This window comes from Mytilus californianus, unplaced genomic scaffold, assembly GCF_021869535.1.
Source record: "Mytilus californianus isolate M0D057914Y unplaced genomic scaffold, xbMytCali1.0.p SCAF_8, whole genome shotgun sequence".
NCBI lineage: Eukaryota > Metazoa > Mollusca > Bivalvia > Mytilida > Mytilidae > Mytilus > Mytilus californianus.
In genome coordinates, this window is record NW_026262734.1 from 15,413,055 (window position 1) to 15,431,840 (window position 18,786).

The window sequence follows — 18,786 nt, forward strand, 5'->3', positions numbered from 1 at the left end:
ATTGGTCAGTTGAAAGGTAAACAGTCAAACAGAATAGAAGCTCAAAAGGTAAGTGGACTTTAGTCATTCTTTAAAGATACATGTATACTCTTCTAAATTTCTTTTACTTTACAAAATTATTCAAAACAGTATTTATTAATTTATAAATTTATTCTAAAATAATCTAAGCATTCTCTTGTATGTCTTATTTCAAATTTTTTTAAATCTAACATCTAATTGTGTAACAGTAAAATGTTATATATTCAAAGGTTTTACAAATCTTAAATGGAATACAAAATTTATATACTTCCATTATGTTTTATTTCATGAAAATGCAGAAAATTTTCTCTGACTATCCAGTGAGCTCATATCTTAAAAACTATTACTAAAATATGTAAATTGAAAACAATTTTTTTACTTAAAAAGTATAATTTGTTAAAATTGTGGAAATTTTTATTAAAATAAAAAACATTTTAAATTTTTTTTAAATGCATTGAATTTTTTGACAATTAAAATGTTTGGCATGACAATGTTTATTCAGTAATTAACATGTAACCAGACTGACATATGTCACAGTTGTTATTACAATTAACAAGTGTCCACTAAATGGCCAGTTATTGGTCACTGTATTACACACTCATTTAGACATGGACACTTGTGTTGATAACAGCTACAAGGTTTGGTGAGTTAGTAATTTTTTTGTTTGCAATATAAATATGAAAAGAAACAACTTATATAAAAAAAGTACATTAATTTCCTAGTAACAGTTGTGTGCATGTGTAACCATGACAACAAGCACTTACTGATGCTGGGGAAAACATGTATATACATCTAAAGCATGATTTGTTATCATTTTTTTAACATTTGTCAGTCCTTTGTTTTGGACTAGATGGCAGAGTAAATCCAGCTGGTACCCTCCCTGGTATCATGTTGTGTGAAGGGTCTAATTACTGCCTGCACCAATATGATGCCAGAGGGATGGACAGTTTGAGATAATCATCACACAGCAGGACACATTTGTTTCTGGAGTTCATTCACAAGAGTTTTTTTTTGTTAAAATTACATGTTTCGACAATGCAAAAAGTTGCTTTTGTTTCAGTTTAATCATGTTATGTTTACATAAATCCAAAGTTTTAATGCTATCATGGATTTTTCTTATGTTATGCTATCTTGATTCTTCTTATGCTTTAGTATCTTTGATTTTTTCTTATTCTATGCTATCATAGATTTTTCTAATACTATGCTATTATGGATTTTTCTAATGTTTTGCAATTTTAGATTTGTTTTATACTATGCTATCTTGAATTTTTCTTATGCTTTGCTATCTTGGATTTTTACTTATGTTTCTTGTGAACAAACATCTAAAATTGTTATACATGAAAGAGCTTAAATTAGATTTTGTTCTTTTGGAGTTGTTTTATCATGACTTATTGAGGAATCAGTTGAACAATATTATTCTTTTTTCACCTTTATCTCCATTTTTCTAGTGATTTTTCTCTCTATATATTTCTTACTGTGACCTGTAAGATTCTACAGATATCTATTGGTCCTGACATTAAGTTCGGTGCTGAGATATATAACATTCTGCACCAATTTGATGCCAGGTACTAAGGGGTATCACTTAACATCTACAGATTTTTCATTTAATGATAGGTTCATTTTTACCAGGTTTTTTTTTACAAAATACCAATAGAGTTTGTATAATTATAAAGTTTCAATTTTTTTAATGAGAAAAACTAATATTGCCTCAATTTGATTGCTTTTTTAGTATTTTTGTAACTTTCCATTGCAATAAACATTAAAAAAATCTTTCAAATTGACAATAATTCTCAGCAAAGCTCTGAAAATTGTTTAATTCAAACTGCACATCCAAAGGAATATTTATGGGATTTAAACAAACAAAAAAATGCTAAAATTCAAATTCATGTCTTTGAGTAAAATTTCATGATAGCAGAAATATTTACAGCTAAAATTATTGATTTTTATTTTAAAATAAAGCAAATATGGTAAAAAGAAGATATACAATAATATTATAATGCAATAAAAGTAATTTTTAAACTTAAAAATTTGAAGAATTTAATCTTTTATTTAATCAAAACACTTCAAAGAGATCATGTGAATAAAAATATTGATTATTTTTATGTAATAATTACTTTCTTGTAATGCCCTGGGGAATAATTTTTCTTGATAAAAACATTGTCGTTTGTACAATATATCTGACATGTTTGCTTTGTAATCAATTCAAACAAATGTGTTAAGTTGTCTCCCTTGATCTTAGGTTTGTAACAAAGGTATGAATTAACACCTGGAGGCAAACTCCCATTGATACCAAAAAACCACTTTATTTGATCCCTTTTATCTCACCATTGATCTTCTTATACCTTGAAAAGAATAAAAAAAACTTGAGAAATTCCATTAGGGTTTTTTAGCAATTAAGAAAAGATTGTGAAACACAATTAGCTTTAGATAAGACTTATACAACAGCAGGATATAGATATAAAGGGAGCTAATTAAGATAAAATTACAGTGGCATTTCTTTTGCTAAGAGATTATCACATTGTAATCCAGGATTAACTCTGACACCTGCAAAATAAGAATTCTATTTAGATAGTGGTTTCTTGGAAAGAGACAAATCAATACCTGTTAGTTAATTTTTTTTAATGCTTATATGTTAGGAAAATCCTAGCATTCATTTTCTGGAAAGTTAAAGAAAGTAGTAGACATCTTTCAAAGAATATTTTATCAAAACAAAAAAGAGTAAAAAAATATATTTAAGCATTTACACACAGGTAGATTTAACAAGGGTAAGACAATTTCGATTATTCTATGATTTTGATTTTGTACTTGAATAAATTCCATTATCTTCATTGTTTTTGAACACTTTGTTTAATAATATTTGTAACTTATCATAATAAAATTGTCTTATAGTTAAGATGCAAGTATTGAGTTTACAATTCTAGTGTGAAATGTCTACCTTGCCTGTGTGAGTTGTCTTTCCCGAATAAGAGTTATCTTTCTTACCTGTATCAATACAGTGCTGGTGTGCAATGTAATAATTAGCACTTGTTGATGCTGGGGAAGAGAGATCTATAACATTTACACCATAGAATTCTGGAAGATTATGATGCCTACACTGAGGTATAGTTCTAACATTTAATTCTCAAATGTTGATTTCCTTCCTCATATTTATGACATGCTTGTGTTCTGTGGAAATGTCTTTAATCTTTTGGTTATTTAATGTGCCAGTGTTCTGTTTCAATGAGCTTATGGTGGATTTATGCAGAGCAACACAACTCACTCATTGTAATAGGACGGTGTTCAGAAGAGTTGTCCTTATTTTCCTAGTATTTATAATGTGCTGGTGTTTAATATCAACTAGCACTTACAAATGCTGGGGACAGACTGGACTTTACATCAATCAAGAATTTATGCAGATTGGTTCTAAAGAACGAATATAACTGCGATCCTTAGTTTCTTCTTATGGCGAGTATTGTCAAAAGGCTAAAAGGCTGGTGGTCATGAATTCGAAGATGGGGTTTGTATATAGGGATTATTTTTATTTTAAGGATGGGGCCTATATCAATGGAAATTATGCAAAAATCCTTTAGGGAAAACACTGCTAGAATTTTAAGGACATAAAAATTTTGAGGCAGGAATGCAATTCATTTTTAAAACTTTTCATGTGAATGAAGAATATGATGAAACAACTTTATTACAAACACAGCATATATTTTTCATTGATTTCAAATTTTTTAAACTAAGCCACATAAGTTGAGATAACTCAGACATTTTACATATTAAAAGGAATGTACAGTAAAAGTTGTATTTTTTTATATAAAAAAAAAAGTAATGGTGACACCATTTTTTCTTTTTTAATTTTCTAAAAGTTTATTATAAGAGCTGTTTTCTCATATTTTATTTAAAAATCATTTCAATAACTTTTCTTTCTTGTCCCATGATAATGCCTTTTCCCTGTATGATCCTTAAAAATTAGTGACCTATAAATTTATTTTTCTGTCAAAAACATGTACCCCCCATGCTACATTAATATTCCTTATTTTGTCTAATTTTCTAGATTTTTACTTTAAAAATTCGTAAGGGGTTCCAGGGAACCCTGTGTCTTGCCTACAATTGCTGCTGTCAGTTTAAAAGTGTAATTTTGACTTTAAAAGTGAGTTCATTTATCAGTAAAATAAAAACTTTTTTTAGATACTATTTCTTGGTCTTGAAGATTAGCTTCTGTCCAAGTTTCACTATCTATGAAAGTTTATAAACTTAAAATGTCAAAATAATTGAATCCCAGACTGTCTGTAAATGTTAACCGTAAAAAACTAAGTCCATCTATCAGAAAAATACTGAAAATAAAAATGTTTTTTTAAAAGTTTGCTTCAGACATTATCTCTTAATCATAAAAAAGCTTCTGCCAAAATTTCATAAAATTCTAAGAAGGTTTCACAAAGTATTTGATGTGTAACAAACTTTAACTCCATACTGTATCTATTTGTTAACTGTAAAATAAACTAAGTCCATTTATGAGTTACATACGGAAAACTATTCTCTGGATACTGTATTTTGGTCATAAACAAGCTTCTGTCCAAATTTCATAATCAAAGAGCTGAAAGCTCTAAGGAAAAATGACGCCATTGTCTCTTATATTAGGATATTTTTGATGCAAGTCTTGATTTTTACATAATTTACCTACTGAATCTTAGGAGACGTTTCAGTTCATGGTAGGTAGGGTGACTGATAGAATAGATATGAATTGTTTTCAAAATCTTTAGCATTCTTATTTGTTTGTCAAGATATAAGACTACCTGAACAATCTACAATATTCAAAGTAATATGTGAATTTGTTTCCCTTCTTTGTAGAATTATTTAACAAAATGATTATGAAGAGCCTGTAGTAACCAAGCTCTTATACCCCACATAGTCCTTGTTCAAGAGATAAGTTACAGGTGACCTATTGACATAATCACATTGTTATTTCTGTTACCTAAAGATGATCAATTTCTGTAGATTTAGACAATAGTATTGTTGTACTGTCTAGTACCATAGTCATTTATTTCAAATAATTAACCCATAATAAAATAAGGAGATGGGGTGTGATTGCCAATGAGATAACAGTCTGATTACTATCCACCAGAGTCCAAATAATGTGGCTGTTGGCAGTTATCACTTTCAGACTTCAAAAGGGGAAGGGGGTTATGGTTTTTTTTCTTAGTCAGAAAATTATTTATTTAGTTTTTCGACACGATCAATTAGATTATTTTTCTCAAAATTTGACACTATAATGTATAAAGGGAATTAGCATTCAGAATAATTTTTTTTTGTCATCTGCTTGACCAGAATATTTTTTTCATCAAATTGAGGATCAAAATATATTTTTAAAGAAAAACCCATAACCCCCCTGGAAGTTAGATGGTTGCTCTCTAATGTAAATATGGTAATTTTATATCATTATCGCCTCAATTTTTATAAGAACCTAGTTAGGATATATTTCTTAGGCAAGGTGTATTACATAACTCTGAAAGCAATTCAATCCAGTATTCTCCCCAGGATTTTTTTATAGCGCTGTGGTAAGCGCACGATATTAGATTGATTCCATATCACCTTAAGTGTTGTGTTTGCGATTTGATGCAGTTACATTTATTTACAACTACTATGTTTGTCATACTTTATATTAAATAGACAAAGACCTGCATTTTTTTTTACATTTGCATGTGCATTAACAGAAATGCAAATAAGTGACATTTTTATTATCAAACTTTAAATGCTTAGATAACGTTAATAATTGGATTTCATTACCACCCGTCCCAAAATGCAGCACAGTGGGTGCATTTTTTTTCTCACTTTTAGTTGTTCGACTTATAAAATAGTTATATATCCTTTGCAACTTCATGATTATTGACACATATTTAAAGAAAGTTTTCAATGACAATATTGGAATTTTATTTATAACTTTTATTAACATCCATCATACTACAATTTTGCAATTAAAATTGGTATATCCTTTAATATCAAAGGAAGAAAGGGAATAACTCTTTCCATAAGTACTGAAATGTTATTGAAGATATGTTGAAAATAGGTTAACATATTTGATCATTTTCCAAGATGAATATGATAGAAATCTTTGTTTTAAGAAGTCTTTTTTTATTTATTAAAGGTTGATTATCAGATTATTGGCCACAGGAATATTAAAGTGATTGTTGACTTTTCAAATATAAAAATATGCACAAAGAAGGAAATGTATCTGATTCCTTGTGAAAAATGAAAGATAGAACATTGTCCTTTAATTGATTTGGTAATTTAATTTCAAGAATGACAACATGTATGCTCTGTTACCATTTAAGTGTATTGTCCATTGGCTACTGTTTATTATGTTTATGGTTGAACTGTATCTTTGAACTTTGTCAATCAGTCATGATTTACTTCTTAAGCTGTGTAAGAACTTTCTTGTAATTGAACATTGGTCTGCCATGATCACAATTTCTACATTTCTAAGTTCCAAACAAGTTCAAAATTTAGCACATTTGCAGTTCACAATACCCAAAGATCAGGAGAAACAACGATTTTGATTGGCTGATCACGGTTGTCTCCTTTGGGAAAAGTTTGTAGCCTGGCATCCTGACCCAATCTAATACTTCGTCGATAGGGCCAGGCGTAATACAATCCACGTGACCAAATATCAGCGCTGAACAGGACTGAATTACTGCGCATGTGCGTATTTTATAATCAAGGAATTATATATTGATCAGATTGTTAATTAACTGTTGATTCACGATGTTAATCAACAAACGCTTGGATTATATTTGTTAAAGTTTTCGAAATTTGCATTTCATATGAAAATAAAAATAGTTTTCAATAAATTTGTGGCAATATAAATATTTCCCGACATGTGTCAAGAAATGACGCTATCCCAAGATGCATCATTCTAACATCCAATAGACAGAACCATGTTGTTGTATTCCGCCTGGCTCTACTGTCAAGCAGTTGGCCAGGATTCCAGGCTAGAAAAGTTTGAGGAAAGTTCAAATTTGGGAACAATCATTATTTTTGTGTAGAATTTAACAAAATCGTGTTTTATAGGTTTTTGCACGATCAGAATCTTGCAATCGTGACAAGGGATCAATATTTCATGCCTGAATTGTGAAAGTTGGCAGGTATGACAGGTTAAGAAATTAAAGAATGAAATTCTGTATAGTACATTAAGTAATAAGTATGTAAAATACGGAACCGAGTTCGGAATGCGGGTTGGAAGTCTGGTCAATGGTAAAAGAAAATTGACTGCGTCATTTTCTAAAAATCCATGTAGGTTTGACAATGTTATTGATGACTGAATAAACTGTTGACACAGAGATATGTATCGTCTATCGACATAAAACTCAGAAAAAGACAATCTGATGGACATAAACATTGCTTATTAATTCAGTCACTGGACCTTGATCTAATGGGCAGGGACTGGAAATGGTCGACAAACTGAGATGTACAGAAAGTAATATAACTTTATAGAAAATATTGTTGTGTATTATAAATAGTTCCTATCAATATAACTTAAGCAGAAAAACTTAACATTGAACATTGCTAATTAATTCAAAGTCACTGGACCAAGACAAAGGGGGCAGGGCCTTGAAATAGTCATCAAACTGATATGAACTGATAGTAATGCAACTTCTTATAAAATATCATTGATCTATCACAAGTAGATCCTATCAAACTAAATAAAGCAGAATACTTAACATTGAAAATTGCTAATTAATTCAAAGTCACTGGACCATGTCCTAGGTGGCAGGGCCTCAAAATAGTTGTCAAACTGATATGAACTGATAGTAATGCGACTTCATACAAAATATTGTTGATCTATCACCAGTAGATCCTATCAATCTTACTTAAGCAGAAAACTTTATATTGAAAATTGTTAATTAATTCAAAGTCACAGGACCATGTCCTAGGAGTCAGGGCCTCAAAATAGTCATCAAACTGATATGTACTGATAGTCATGCGACTTCATACAACATATCAATGATCTTTCACCAGTAGATCCTATCAGACTAACTTAAGCAGAAAACTTAACATTGAAAATTGCTAATTAATTCAAAGTCACTGGACCATGTCCAAGGGACAGGGCCTCAAAATAACTATAATAAGAGTGCACACGATGAAATGTCTCGCCTGCTTTACTGACCATTGAATTTATGTTATTCCTAAATATAAAGCTTTACTACGAGTATCACATAAACTTAAAATGATCCAAGAAAATGAGGTCAAGGTTAGATAAACTAAACTGGAAATACATGTACAATCATTCCATACACCTAATATAGCTGAACTATTGCTTATAGTTTCTAAGAATCAAACTTAACCAGGAAAACTTAACATTGACCAAATGAAACATGAAAACGAGGTCAAGGTAAAATGAACCATGCCAGACATTTTTGCGCCTGTCCTAAGTCAGGAGCCTCTAGCCTTTGTTAGTCTTGTATTATTTTTAATTTTAGTTTCTTGTGTACAATTTGGAGTTTAGTATGGCGTTCATTATCACTGAACTAGTATATATATTTGTTTAGGGGCCAGCTGAAGGACGCCTCCGGGTGCGGGAATTTCTCGCTGCATTGAAGACCTGTTGGTGACCTTCTGCTGTTGTCTGTTCTATGGTCGGGTTGTTGTCTCTTTGACACATTCCCCATTTCCATTCTCAATTTTATGTACACCTTACAATCAATCTATGCATTGAATATAGTTGACCTTTTGCTTATAGTATCTAAGAAATAAACTTAACCATGAAAACTTAACATTGACCAATGAACCATTTATATGAGGTCAAGGTCAGGTGATACCTGTCAGACAGACCTATACACCTTACAATCATTCCATACACCAAATATAGTAGATCTATGGCTTATAGTCTCTGATTTATGGACTGGACCACGAAAACTTGACCATGAAATGAGGTTGAAGTCAGATGAAAACTGTCTGACAGACATGAGGACCTTGCAAGGTATGCACATACTAAATATAGTTATCCTTTACTCATAACTACAGAGAATTTAACATTACAAAAAATATTAACTTTTTTTTCAAGTAGTCACTGAACCATGAAAATGAGATCATATGACAGACGGAAACTTCATAACATAATGCATCTATATACAAAGAATGAAGCATCCAGGTCTTCCAACTTCTAAAATATTTAAGTAGTTAGTTAAGGCCACCGCAGCCGCCAGATCACTATCCCTATGTCGAGCTTTCTGTAACAAAAGTCGCAGACTTGACAAAAAAAAAGTCCATTTATCAGTAAAATATGGAAAAAAGAAATTTGATATTTCAAAATTTTGCTCTTGATACTGTATTTTGGTCATAAACAAGCTTCTGTCCGAATTTTTTTGTAGGTTTGACAAAGTTATTTATGTCTTAAAAAACTTTAACCACAGACTGAACCTAAATGTTGACATTGCTGACGACGGAATCTAGGGTCGCTTTCGCAAAATAAATTTGGGAGGCTCGACAAAAAAGGTATGTATACAATATTGTTAGGCACTGAAGATTCTGTGAAAACAACATAACATCCTTACAGCCGTTAACTGTGACAGAAATATGGTCTGTTGTGTTACAATGTTTGATATTGCTGTTAAATATTTGACAGATTATAGTTTCTAGGTTTGATGTTACTTGATACAATTTACATATATTTAGATTTGCTAAATGAAATTACTGTCAGAGCAAAGACTTCATTTTTAAAATAAAAACAAAAGTGTTCTGAAAAGTCTGAATCTTTTGACCATGTCATAGCCACTTTTATAAGGTAAATTTTACAGGGTAACTTTCATGCTTTCAAGAGCTTCTAAAAAATTTAAGTAAGTCCATTTATAAGAAAGAAAAAAAAATTAAATAAAGATCAAACTTCTTTCTTCAGATGTTATTTCTAATTTGAAGAATAGCTTCTGTCCAAGTTTAGTTACAATCTAAGAAGGTTTACAAATTTATCATGTCAAAATATTTTAATCCAAGACTCTCTTCTATCAGTAAAAAAACTGATGGGGTATAATTTCCTATAAGACAACTATATACAAGTGACAAAATGATAAGGACATTAACAACTATAGGTTACTGTATGGCCCTCAACAATGAGCAAACAACCCTTACTTTAAAACAAACTGATGGGGTATGATTTCCTATAAGACAACTATCCACCAGAGACCAAAGGATGAGGACGTTAACAACTATAGGTTACTGTATGGCCCTCAACAATGAGCAAACAACCCTTACTTTAAAACAAACTGATGGGGTATAATTTCCTATCAGACATCTACCCACCAGAGACCAAAGGATGAGGACGTTAACAACTATAGGTTACTGTATGGCCCTCAACAATGAGCAAACAACCCTAACTTTAAAACAAACTGATGGGGTATAATTTCCTATAAGACAACTATCCACCAGAAACCAAAGGATGAGGACGTTAACAATTATAGGTTACTGTATGGCCCTCAACAATGAGCAAACAACCCTTACTTTAAAACAAACTGATGGGGTATAATTTCCTATAAGACAACTACCCACCAGAGACCAAAGGATAATACGTTAACAACTATAGGTTACTGTATGGCCCTGAACAATGAGCAAACAACCCTTACTTTAAAACAAACTGATGGGGTATAATTTCCTATAAGACAACTACCCACCAGAGACCAAAGGATAATACGTTAACAACTATAGGGTTCTGTATGGCCCTCAACAATGAGCAAACAACCCTTACTTTAAAACAAACTGATGGGGGTATAATTTCCTATAAGACAACTATCCACCAGAGACCAAAGGATGAGGACGTTTACAATTATAGGTTACTGTATGGCCCTCAACAATGAGCAAACAACCCTTTCTTTAAAACAAACTAATGGGGTATAATTTCCTATAAGACAACTATCCACCAGAGACCAAAGGATGAGGATGTTAACAACTATAGGTTACTGTATGGCCCTCAACAATGAGCAAACAACCCTTACTTTAAAACAAACTGATGGGGTATAATTTCCTATAAGACAACTACCCACCAGAGACCAAAGGATAATACGTTAACAACTATAGGTTACTGTATGGCCCTCAACAATGAGCAAACAACCCTTACTTTAAAACAAACTGATGGGGTATAATTTCCTATCAGACATCTACCCACCAGAGACCAAAGGATGAGGACGTTAACAACTATAGGTTACTGTATGGCCCTCAACAATGAGCAAACAACCCTTACTTTAAATGATGGGGTATAATTTCCTATAAGACAACTACCCACCAGAGACCAAAGGATAATACGTTAACAACTATAGGTTACTGTATGGCCCTCAACAATGAGCAAACAACCCTTACTTTAAAACAAACTGATGGGGTATAATTTCCTATAAGACAACTACCCACCAGAGACCAAAGGATAATACGTTAACAACTATAGGTTACTGTATGGCCCTCAACAATGAGCAAACAACCCTTACTTTAAAACAAACTGATGGGGTATAATTTCCTATAAGACAACTACACACCAGAGACCAAAGAATAACAACTATAGGTTACTGTATGGCCAAGGTTGGGTTGTGAGACAAAAATCTTCTTCATGCAGGAAATGGAAAGTTTGAAGGACCTTTACTCTTATGGCTTCTGTAATTTATGGTTTCAAACATAAATGAAAAAGAAACATAAAGACCCTTGAACTTCTTTACTATGTTAGAAGACAACAGCAAAACCAGTGCAAATGTAATGATTGCAATGCAATGGTCAGTGCAAAAGCACCAAGACTTCATTTTTATCTTTTTCTTTAATATTTTGTACTAATGCATTAATGTAAACCACTGTTTATTAAGAATTTACAATTAAAACAAAAATGAGTACATTTAAAATGACTTTAACACTTGCATTATTTCATTACTAACAGTAATTGACCAGGTAGAGAGTGGTTTTTATAGTAATGCCCACTCTAAATTTCAAACAACCAGTATTTGCCAGTATTTCCTGGTATTTACTGCCGGCATGGTCAATACTAGTATTGACCGCTTTTTTTCCAACCTTGTGTATGGCCCTCAACAAGGAGCAAACAACCCTTACTATAAAACAAGCTATTAATGCCCCTTATAACAGCTTTCTCTATGAAAAGCTGTACCAAAATGAATTTAATACCAGTATTGGTATTTAATATATCAGTAGGGCAGTAGGGGTTTTTAATACCTGTAGGGGTTTGTACTGTTTCCTGTTGTCTGTCTTGTGATAGAATCTTTGAATATCTGCCTTCTATAGATCTTTTCCTCAACAGTTCCACAAGTAATCAACCTGTAGATGACAACATTCTTCTCCTGTCCTATCCTAAAGGCTCGGTCTACAGCTTGGTTATCTGTCGCAGGGTTCCAACTTGGATCATCTAAAAATAATGGACTTTTAAATTTTTTATTAGCTTTTATTGACTTTACACTAGTTTTCAGTAACTTTGATGACTCTCAGATTAGTACTTTGTGGATTTAGTGATTTTGTAATTTGTTTATGTGTTTTGTATCAATGTGATGAGTCAATACCTTTTCAAAATATTCCCAGGTTAGGGGAGGGTTGGGCGCCCGCAAACATGTTAAACCTTGCCACATTCTGTATATGCCTGTCCCAAATCAGGACACTGTAATATAATGGATGTCATTGGTTGGTGTTGGTCTTATTTGTTAACTGTTTTGTACATGAATCAGGCCTTTCGTTTTCTCATTTGAATTGTTTAACATTTTGTCATGTCTTGCCATACGGTTTTGTTCATTATTGACTAACATCTGCATCCTATTGTCTCATTGGCAATCCTACCACACTTCCCTATTTTATATCTAAAATTTATATAAAAAAAAATATATATAAATTGGTGGTTACAGTATTGATAGAACACAAAGTAACCATCTATTTTTCCCCCAATTCTAATTATTAATTTAGTCATAGTGCTGTCTTGTATTTCTTTTCTCAACAGAATGTGTATCTATTTTGAATAAAAGGGAGACAATTTATGAACTTCAGAAACATTAAAACACCAAAATGTACTATTTACTCACAAATAACCACCCTGTCTGCTGCCGTTAGAGTCAATCCAACACCTCCAACCTAGAAAAAAGTTTTTAAATTCATATGGTAATTCTTGCAAACTGAAATTTGTCAGTTAGAAAAAATATTAATCCTGGTACATAGTGAAACGATGGCAAAAAATCTAATGTGATTAAAGACCCAACTCTTATGAAATTTGCCTTATCAGAATAAAAATGTGGTTTTAAATGATTGAATCAGAACCCAATTGCATTTTCAACATTTTTTTATATATATAGTGTACTCTATAAAAGTGGTTACAATGGAATTAGATGAATATAACACTTTCTGGTAAAAGATCTGACAACTTTGTTTTCTAAGTTTGAAGCAACCGTAACCACTAAATCTTACTTGTGTTGTCAATAGAAATACAGAGTCCACTAAATCTTACTTGTGTTGTCAATAGAAATACAGAGTCCACTACATCTTACTTGTGTTGTCAATAGAAATACAGAGTTCACTAAATCTTACTAGTGTTGTCAATAGAAATACAGAGTCCACTAAATCTTACTTGTGTTGTCAATAGAAATACAGAGTTCACTAAATCTTACTTGTGTTGTCAATAGAAATACAGAGTTCACTAAATCTTACTTGTGTTGTCAATAGAAAAACAGAGTCCACTAAATCTTACTTGTGCTGTCAATAGAAATACAGAGTCCACTAAATCTTACTTGTGTTGTCAATAGAAATACAGAGTTCACTAAATCTTACTTGTGTTGTCCATAGAAATACAGAGTCCACTAAATCTTACTTGTGTTGTCAATAGAAATACAGAGTTCACTAAATCTTACTTGTGTTGTCAATAGAAATACAGAGTTCACTAAATCTTACTTGTGTTGTCAATAGAAATACAGAGTTCACTAAATCTTACTTGTGTTGTCAATAGAAATACAGAGTCCACTAAATCTTACTTGTGTTGTCAATAGAAATACAGAGTATCTTTCATCTGTCTGAAACTTCTGCATTCTTTGATCTCTCTCAGACAAATGTGTTACTGTCCCATCTAATCTCAACACCATGTGTCCCTACAATAAATAAAGATTACACATGTGTTACTGTCCCATCCAATCTCAACACCATGTGTCCCTACAATAAATAAAGATTACACATGTGTTACTGTCCCATCCAATCTCAACACCATGTGTCCCTACAATGAATAAAGATTACACATGTGTTACTGTCCCATCCAATCTCAACACCATGTGTCCCTACAATGAATAAAGATTACACATGTGTAACTGTCCCATCCAATCTCAACACCATGTGTCCCTACAATGAACAAAGATTACACATGTGTTACTGTCCCATTCAATCTAAACACCATGTGTCCCTACAATAAATAAAGATTACACATGTGTTACTGTCCCATCCAATCTCAACACCATGTGTCCCTACAATGAATAAAGATTACACATGTGTTACTGTCCCGTCCAATCTCAACACCATGTGTCTCTACAATAAACAAAGATTACACATGTGTTTCTGTCCCCTCCAATCTCAACACCATGTGTCCCTACATTGAACAAAAATTACAAATGTGTTAGTGTGTCCCATGTTATCTCAACACCATGTGTCCCTACAATGAATAAAGATTACACATGTGTTACTGTCCCATCCAATCTCAACACCATATGTCCCTACAATAAATAAAGATTACACATGTGTTACTGTCCCCTCCAATCTCAACACCATGTGTCCCTACATTGAACAAAAATTACAAATGTGTTAGTGTGTCCCATGTTATCTCAACACCATGTGTCCCTACAATGAATAAAGATTACACATGTGTTACTGTCCATGTTATGTCAACACCATGTGTCCCTACAAGATTTACAAAACTTTTTTCAATTGGACTTTTTAATAAGTAAAGTAGTTTCATAAAAAATTTTCCTTGTACAATGAGTGTTGTGAAATTTCAAACTTCCGAGAAACAGAAAGTGGCTGCATGGCAGATGTAAATATTGCATACATGCTACAACTCAATAAAAAAAAAACATAATCAATTTCCAAAATAAATATAACAATATTTCTTTCCATAGAAGCCAAGATAATTTTGACAAAAATGTTCTGTGTACAATGATTGTTGTAAAACTGCAAACTACCAAGAAACAGGAAGTAGCCTAACAAAAGTTTCTTTCACAGTTTTATACAATTCCATAAAGGTTAGATTAAGTTATTGATGTTTAAAAAAACTTTAACCACCGACTGACTTGACATAAATGTTGATGCTGCAAACAATGAGAAAGAGTGTGGGATTGCTGTTGAAGTCATTTCAAAGATTTTGATATTGGTATTTGCTGCTTCTCTAAAGACAGGGTGGCTCAGACTCAGAATGATATGTTAAGGTAGTTATTCTGTCTTCTTGTGACTGTTACATTATGAACTAACATGTTAACAATCTGGGCCAGTGTGGCAGTCCATGTCATAGAAGGGTTTATATACAGTCAACCCTGAGTAAACCGGACCCTGAATAAACCGGTTTCCTGTCCATTCCGGCCGAAAATTGAAGTCCCATTTTTTTCCCTTCAAAGTCTTTGTAAAAACACCCTTTGTAAACTGGACCCTGTGTATTCCTAATTCCGGTCTAATTATGCAGTCCCAATACTCTTAATTACATCAATTATTACCTTCAAAACCAGTTTGTTTAATTAATTTAAAATGATAACTGTATTGATCGATATGCAATCAAAACATAATCGTTTATACAAGATGTTGTTTTTATGATAATCAATGAGCAAGGTGTTAAACCGTGAACTTACAGTAGTGAGCTGTATTGTTGAAACACTATAAAAGTTTTAATTAAAATAAACTAAAAGAAACGCCAAATATATCTCGGATAGAACTTATGTTGTAACTTTGATATTTTTTTTAAATCACGAAGTAAGAAATTTACATCGTGTTTTCGAAATGCTGGGTTCCTTGTTGTGAATCCCGAAATCAATGACCCTCATAATGAAGAAGACCCAGGTGACGACAATCCATGGGAATCTTACACTGTACGACAATGTTTTGATCTTGATGAAATTTCATTTGATAAAATTCTGGCTTTTTAATCGACTATACCAACATAGGAAATGAACGATGGAAGAATTTGAAGTAAAACGAAACTCTCGTGTAACAATTCAAACAACACGAGGATTCTAATGCAAATAAAAAAAACACTCAAAGTGAAAGTTAAACTGACAAGTCGGAGACTGATGCTACCGAGGTCGATTTGACATACGAGGATATGTAAAAAAGGTCGAAACATTAATTTTTTGAATTGGGGGAACAACCAATTTCTTAAATTTCTAAAGCCAATGAATACGAAGACTCAAAACAACGATCGTGCGTATATTCATGTATTACAGTTTGTATTTATCAGTTTACAATTTACAATCAGAAAGAACTTTTACGTGCAAAATATCTGACGTCACAAGTCATTAACTTCCGGTCAAAACAGAAACCTGAATAAACTGACCCACTGTCCAAACTGGCCCTTTTTCATAGTCCCATAGCCGACTGGTTTATACAGGTTTTACTGTATTTATCATTTCATATCACATTAACATGTTCTTATCCTGAATATGATTGATTGTTGTTTGGTTAATATCCAGCTGCAAACATTTCATGCAAAATGAGGGTATGTTGGATGGGGCAGAAACTTATCTTACAAACTCCTCAAAATGTTGTTGCAATGGTTCTTTAATGTGAAGGGTGTCACACTTTCCTTACACAAGGCATCTGATTTAACATACCCATTCAAACTTACTTACCAGAGTACTTATACATCCCAAATAGCCAAATAAACATCATTTATGGGGGAGTCATACCTCTTAAAAACTAAAGGAACTGGAACCAATTTGTATACCCTTGGGAATCCTTGGAGGGCATCCTGAATATGCATGTAATATTTGCCAACAACTCTCTGAGAGGTCAATAGGTGGCCTGTCCCATCTTGCAGAACCTATCATCCTGAATATTCATTATTTAATTTTCACTGGACCTCAAGCAATCAACAATCAATCAATTAATCAATCAATCATAGTTCTTGTAACCCAGATTTTGCACATCAAATGTGTCCCTAGTACATGCATGCCCCACTCCCAATATCATTTTCTATGTTCAGTGGACTGTGAAATTGGGGTTCAAATTCTAATTTGGCATTAAAATTAGAAAGATCATATCCTATGTACTAAATTTCAAGTTGATTGGACTTCAACTTCATCAAAAAATACCTTGACCAAAAACTTTAACCTGAAGCGGAACAGACAGACGGACGGACAAATGGACGGACGAACGAACAGCAAACAGACCAGATACATAATGCCCCTACTATTATCCTAGGTGGAGCATAAAAATTTAATTCAGAATACATAGAGATGTCTTTATGCAGCAAAATCTATAAAGATTAATTCTAATGGCATAATTTGAAAAACATCTTAATCTACAAAATATTACAGCCGATTTCAGTGTGTAGGCAAAGGTAATATCTTTGGTTAGCTTGCTTGCTAGCTGAACCTTGAAGTCATTGTTAGGTTAGGTAAACTACCCTCTTTTAAGAGTAGACTAGTCCAACAGAAAACCAACCTATCTGTCTGTAGGACTAGGCTACTTCAAAAGGAGGGTAGTATACCTTACCTAACAATGACTTCACGGTTCAGCTTTGCAAGCTAACCAAAGATATAACCTTTAGCTACACACTCATTGAAATTGGCTGTAAAAGTTCTTTCTCATTATACATACTCTATTGGAAATGACTTTATAAATGATATCTAAAAGTTTCCTGGACTGGGAGAACACTAATGTCCTATGTCCTTCTTCTTTTAATTTGTCAAGTAACTCCACCAGAACTATGAGTTTCCCTGACTCGTTAATGAGTATCTGATCATCAACATTTTTAATTTGATTGACAGCACTAAGGTACGCCTCCTCAGATTCTAACTGGTCCTCATCAAGACTGTAAAGAAAAGAATTTATACAGTGATTACTATTACTGTAAATCAACTAATTTTCAGGGATACTTTATTTCGCTTTTTGCCCTTTCTAGCCCACTTCGCTTCCATTAAACTTTACTATTTTCATATATACTTGACATGTAATAAGAAAATTTCCAAGTTTTACATAATTGCAATGATTTATATTCACGTTATTTATCTACTTGCAAAAAATGCAAAAATCTTACCCATGATCCTCTAGACCTAGCTGAGCTACAGCCCTTGTAGATAGTAATCTGGGGTGGTCTGTTATTTTCTTCAGAACAGTTAATGCTACCAATGGTGATTTCTTTGTCATCAGTAACTGAAAAAATATAAATCATTGTAACATTCTCACAGAACATGAATTGATAGATCTACTTGAGCAATTTTTATCATGATCAGCCAAGGAATCATTCTGATTAAAACTTACATAGCATTTGAAAGAGAAAAGGAACTTTATAAAAGAAGTATTTTTAAAAGTATGACATATTAGTGGAGACATTACTGTTTTTATATCTGTCCTTTTTGAAATACACATGTATAAAAAAAAGTCTGAACAATCACAGGTAACTTTATGATTTGAGTCCAAGTCAGTAGCCTGTAGTTCAGTGGTTGTTGTTGGTTTATGTCTGTCATATTTGTTTTTCATTAATTATTTTGTTATAAATTAGGTCGTTAGTTTTCTCAATTGGATTGTTTCATATTTTTCATGTTGGGGCCTTTTATAGCTGACTTTACAGTATGGGTTTTTCTCATTGTT

The 18,786-nt window shown here is 32.4% G+C and overlaps 1 protein-coding gene across 1 annotated transcript in view; it reads right to left on the minus strand.

Moving 5' to 3' along the window:
- The window catches only part of LOC127711901 (DNA excision repair protein ERCC-6-like), a 67,747-nt gene that overhangs the window by 23,019 nt on the left and 25,942 nt on the right, over nucleotides 1-18,786 (minus strand). The window contains exons 19-23 of the mRNA XM_052218056.1: nucleotides 18,233-18,348; nucleotides 17,794-18,007; nucleotides 13,980-14,093; nucleotides 13,041-13,089; nucleotides 12,190-12,379 (exon numbers count right to left, since the gene is read on the minus strand). Of these exons, the coding sequence (XP_052074016.1) occupies nucleotides 12,190-12,379; nucleotides 13,041-13,089; nucleotides 13,980-14,093; nucleotides 17,794-18,007; nucleotides 18,233-18,348 (683 nt within the window). The remainder of the gene's footprint in view (nucleotides 1-12,189; nucleotides 12,380-13,040; nucleotides 13,090-13,979; nucleotides 14,094-17,793; nucleotides 18,008-18,232; nucleotides 18,349-18,786) is intronic.